This window comes from Momordica charantia (assembly GCF_013281855.1).
Source record: "Momordica charantia cultivar OHB3-1 chromosome 3 unlocalized genomic scaffold, Mcharantia_2.0 BLBB01000003.1, whole genome shotgun sequence".
Classification (NCBI taxonomy): domain Eukaryota; kingdom Viridiplantae; phylum Streptophyta; class Magnoliopsida; order Cucurbitales; family Cucurbitaceae; genus Momordica; species Momordica charantia.
Window position 1 is genome coordinate 4,647,169 of NW_028275161.1, and position 5,448 is coordinate 4,652,616.

The 5,448-nt window shown below is 38.9% G+C and overlaps 1 protein-coding gene across 2 annotated transcripts; it reads left to right on the top strand.

Annotated features, from left to right (window-relative positions):
- Positions 1–823: 823 nt before the first annotated feature.
- LOC148212205 (dof zinc finger protein DOF3.6-like) lies at positions 824–2,639 on the top strand. 2 transcript variants are annotated; one of them, XM_088122263.1, is made up of 3 exons: positions 824–1,134; positions 1,263–2,252; positions 2,329–2,639. In XM_088122263.1, exons 1-2 carry the CDS (start codon positions 1,081–1,083, stop codon positions 2,208–2,210), a joined length of 1,002 nt encoding a protein of 333 aa, XP_087978389.1. In that variant the 5' UTR covers positions 824–1,080; the 3' UTR covers positions 2,211–2,252; positions 2,329–2,639. The 2 variants fall into 2 exon arrangements, with proteins under 2 accessions (XP_087978389.1, XP_087978388.1); XM_088122262.1 differs by having other exon boundaries at positions 826–1,134; positions 2,367–2,639.
- The last annotated feature ends 2,809 nt before the right edge of the window (positions 2,640–5,448 follow it).

Here is a 5,448-nt window from a genome sequence, read left to right on the forward strand (position 1 = left end):
TGTATTTTCCCACAAATAGGAAGTCGCCACGTGTCCAAAGCAAGTCGAATGAACTTCTCTGCCAGGTCGAGATCGGACCAGACAGAGAGGGGGCCAATGTTTGGGGAAGGGAATACCCTGGACACGTGGAGGACCCCTATTGGTGCTCCAAGATGGCTCATGAGTCATGCCCAGCTCGGATAGCCGAGATGGCCGCCACTAACGCCGACAAATGCTAAGTATGAGGGCCGAGGTGAACCTGGCCCAGGTCTGACCTACCGGGGAGCTCGGTAGGGGCCCATGTGAGCAACTGTCTGCGGCGTGATTATCGGGCGTAACCGTCGGTCTCGAGATTACCGGGTGTAACCGACGGTCCCGAGATTGCCGAATGTAACCGTCGCGAGATTAGCGGGACTACCACCCATAAGTAGAGGACCTCACTCCCCGATCAGGTACGATGAATCCTGGCCTCGAACTAAACTGGGAATCCGACCTATACTGACTTGATCGTCAGAGTGCTCACCTTTTTGTGCAGGTCCGCCCAAGCGTTCAGGTCGGTCCGGAGGCCGAGTTCGAGCTGCAATCTGGAACACACTGTTGTGCAAATCTTTGCATAAATAATATGAAAATAGAAACCCTATGATGATGATCTCTCTTGTTTCTCTCTCTCGAGTGGCATTAATGTTGTTATGCATGGGAGCCACTATATTCCGTTGCTCCTTTTTGAAAGGCTTAGCCACAATGCACAGCTCAAAAGAATAGAAGCTTATAAGAGAAGGAAGCTCCTCCACTAAAACCCTAAAAATATAATAAAACAAAAAGATAAGGAGAGAATGAAGGGAATAATAAGAGAGCAAAGTTAAACAAAAGCTTCCACACCATAGCTTTAATTCTCTCCTCTCTCCCCTTCTTCTCCCTTATTCATATCCCTTTTACTTTGTTCTTCTCTCTTTTCTCTCTGCCTTTTCTTTTCTTTTCTTTTCTTTTCTCTTTGCCTCTGGTATTCCCCAAGTGCATGCGATTCTCCACCTTGGTTTTTCCCAAAGACCCATCAAATTCACTTTACAAAAAGAAATAAAGATCAATATAATCCCCCCCCCCATGGATTTCTCTTCTGTTCCAGTCTATTTAGATCCTCCTCCCAATTGGCACCAGGTAATTCTTAAGTTCTTCACTGCCAAAAGAAAACCAGAAAATATTCCCCTCTATTCTCTCTTTTGTAATCTCCCCTTGAATATCCCAAGTTTCTAATTTTTTTGCAATTTGTTTCTGTTTGTTTGCAGCAATCAAATCATCATCATCAAATTTGCAATAATGGATCCCCACAGCACCACCACCTTCTTCCTCTCCCGACTCAGCACCAACAGCTCCCACCTGCACCACTGCCGCCACCACCGCCTGGCTCGATCCGCCGTGGTTCGATGGCGGACCGAGCTCGGATTGCCAACGTACCGCTGCCTGAGACGGCGCTCAAGTGCCCAAGGTGTGACTCAACCAACACCAAGTTCTGTTACTTCAACAACTACAGTCTCTCTCAACCTCGCCACTTCTGCAAGACCTGCCGCCGCTACTGGACTCGAGGCGGCGCCCTACGCAACGTCCCGGTTGGCGGTGGTTGTCGCCGCAACAAGAAGAACAAAAGTACGCGCTCCAAGTCCCCGGCCGCGGCCGGTGAAACGCAGCAGCAGCTGAATATCAACAATTCATCAAACTCCCCCAGTATCACTACTTCAGTTCCCTTGCACAGCGGCGTAGAGAATAATAATATAATCGGCCAGCATCAGCATCAGCATCATCCTCAGTTTTCATTCATGGCTTCTTTGCAAAATTTTTCTCGATATGGGACGGGAAATTTAGGGTTAAACAATTTCAATGAGATCCAAGCTGGGGATATTGGAAACCCTCCCCTTCTGAACCATCAATGGCGCAATTTCCAAAACTTTCCTCTCTCAGGTGGCCTCGAGACCCCGAGCCCGGCCCCAAGCACAACCGGGCTGTACCCGTTCCAAATCAGTGAAGGTCCCAACAATAACAGCTCAAATTCAAGGCCCACCCAGTTGCCTCCAGTGAAGATTGAAGAAACCCAAGTGCTGAATTTGTTGAAATCATCCTCCAATTTGGACAACAATAATCATAATCAGTTTTGGAGCAATGGAAATGCGTGGACGGATCTGACGTCAGCCCTCAGTTCTTCCTCCAGCGGCCATCTTTCTTGCGACTTCAATCATTGAAAACCAACACCTCATTCATCAACAGTTCCACAGCTTTTTGTAGTAAGTTTTGTTTATTAATTATAAGATTATTTTAAGTAAATTCAATTAATTAATAATAGTTTAAATCTTTTATTAGGCTTTTCATAGAAATTACTCAACCAAAAAAATATCCAGGCACTCGACTGGCTGCCAAATGTTGATCACTTGATCTGATCGTGAATGCTAATGCTATAGTTGAAGAACTGAGAAAACATGGCAGTTTGTCCTCTTCTCTCCCTCCCTTTTTTTTTTATTTTTTTTCCTCTATTTTATACAAATTAAATATTGTGCTTTAATTTGTAGAAATATTTGTTCTTCTTTTGAGAATTCTGTGTGACTATATGTTTGTTAAGGTACTTCGATCGATGGAGTTGGATTTAAATGGAAGAATCTTTTTTTTTGTTTGTATATTTAATCAGTGTATATACTTCGTTTCTTCACTGGCACAGGTTTTTTGCACTAGTTTACACGGAGAAATGTGAATTTGCATTGATTATTGGATTTTGAATCTATATTATTTGAAACATAATTGACGTGTCTCTCACCAAAATCTATTATTGATGTGAAACTCCGTTTTTTTAGAACAACATGTGGGGTGAGAGATCGAACACAACCTCGTTGGAGATATATGTCAATTATCGTTGAACTATACTCAGTTTGACTATGTGAAACTCCGTTTCTAACGCAAGTAAACACACTTGCATTGATTCAACATTTTAATCATATTTGCATTATTACATTAACTAGAGAGAAGAATTTACAAGTAGGCTAGAAAGTATAATACATTTTTCACGTAAGAAAACTTCTCAGATATCTACTTTAAATTTAGCCAGAAATTTTCATAGGGGCAAGATTTTACATTTAAACTTTGAAAATCTAGAAGGCAAATTAGAGAGAAAACTTAAAAAATCTCAATCTCTTTATATAATCTTCCTAATAAGGCAAACTGAGAGGGCCCGGGTAATTGTGCCGCTCTTCTTTCTTGGCTCTGCCTCTAGTTGTAGCCATAGTAATTAAGTAGGGATAAAATTTAGGTGCTTATATGTAAGTAGATATCTCCTCTCTTCTTTCTTTGTTTCTTATATATATATATGAAAAGAGGTACCATATCATACTAACCATTATGAATTTATTAATAGTGGTAAGTAGGAAGATATATACTTACTATCCACCTAAGTTTTATCTAGTCTCATGTCGAAAGTATGAATTAAGTAAAAAAAAAAATTTAGTTTGAAGTTCTATTTTAATCCCTAACTTGAAAACTTATTCTAAGTTTTCTTGGACTAGTACTTGAATTTCCATAAGAAGTACGTAATTTAGGTAAAACCGCTATTCTAGGTCATCCACTTCGAAACTCGATATAAAATTACTGAAAAGTTCACATTAAATATAAACTATAGAAACCAAACATTATGGACAGAACGTATTTTTATACAAAATTTTGGGACAAAAGTAGAAGTTTTAAGGATCGAAAAGAAAATTAGTAGGAAACTTAAGAACCTAGAATATTATTGTGAACAACTTCTTATAAGTAATTATGAGTTTCATCTCAAACTCAATTAACATGGAGAGAAGTAGTTTATGTATATTATAAACATAGTTTATTAAACTCTGATACCATATCAATATTCATGAGGTTCTATCTCAAAATCAATCGACAATAAGAAAAGTGTATCTCATATATATATTATAAACTTTTGGGTAACTTATCTTTTCGGTATGAGATTCTTAACTCTCTTAACTTGAGTGCGATTTTGAAGGGGAAAACGGTCCATCTCATTAGACTCGACATCATATCATATTATTGGTGTTGGTGTCTATGTCTTGAAGTTGTATGATACAAAAAAAGTGAGCTAACTCCATCAAGCTTTAACAGGTAATGCAGCTCCTACCCACATGCCCAATCTTTTACTTGTAATTTTATTGTCTCATATTTTTCGTCAAAACATCATAATCTGTCAGTGCTAGAGAGGGAGAGAGAGAAAGAGGACAAAGTTACAATGATATTGTCATAATAAAAACGATAAATGCCCGAGTATGTACAGAGTACGGATGTTATTGAGACAAGAATCCGAACAAAACGCCAAGAACATCAAACTTGAAAACCAGGAACACAAAATTTTTCTAGAACCTTGTTTCTTTGTTTTTTTGGTTGAATTTATTGTGTAAAGGATCCAAACTAAATCTCCCGTATATCCTATTTGTATCATGTATATATCTTTGTTTTCTTTCCCAAAAATTGTTCCCTCGAGAGGAAATAAGTCAACTTCAAAATGAATTTGTTACGACTCATGGCTGCCTGCCTCGTGGGGACAGTTCCTCTGCTGCGGGTAAACGACAAATACGACTCTACAAACTCGAGGACGTCGAGGCTACGCACAGAAGTAGTAGTAAGGGGTGTAAAAACAAGTTGTAGTGCTAGCACTAATGCAACTACATGAAATCTCATCCTTTATCCAGTGAAATGCTTACGAACCTTTAGAGAAAGGGGCGCGAAAAAATAGCTCGTTCCTCTATTTTGAGATCATGATCCTTTCCAGGGCACTTATTTTAATATAACAAATACACATAAGATTATTTATATTTTGTTAAGGATCCTACGCATTAAAAAGATAAGTGATCTAATAAGAGATTTATAATATAAGCGGGCTACTCTTCTCGTTGCCAATTCGTTTTGAGATGAAACCCCATAATATTGACATAGTATCAGAGCCTAAAAAATTCAAACAAACATTCAATCAAAAAACAAAAAAAAAAAGATAAAGATTCAACAAAAGTTTGTAATATATAAGTGGACTACTTCCTGATTGTCGAAATTGATTTGAGACGTAATCCATGAATATAAATATATTTCACGGAATTTAATTTCTACATTAGTGAATTAAGCTCATTTCCTTCGAATCATACGTATAGAGATGGGAAAGTAAGTTTTGTAAAATAAGAGTAATCCATAACTTTCACAAGAACCAAGAGAATTGGTAGCAAAGAGAGAGAAGAGGATATATTATGTGATTGTAAATGTCTGCAAAAATGGGTGACAAAGAGAAAAGAAAGGAAGAGAAAGACATAAAAGAGGAGTGGTTGCTGTTGTGGGTACGTACGAAGACCAGCAATCAAAGGTGGGCGCGGAATTCCAAGCTTCCCTTTCTCTTTTCGCACCCACATCTCTCTCTCCCCACCCACATGCTATGCCCCTAATTTTATTTTCCTCTCCCAT

What these genes read in the sequence shown, in the direction of transcription:
- LOC148212205 (XM_088122263.1), top strand. Translation starts at nt 1,081, where the DNA reads ATGGATTTCTCTTCTGTTCCAGTCTATTTAGATCCTCCTCCCAATTGG. An exon ending in CTCCTCCCAATTGGCACCAG is followed by an intron (nt 1,135 to 1,262) that starts GTAATTCTTAAG and finishes GTTTGTTTGCAG; the next exon opens with CAATCAAATCATCATCATCA.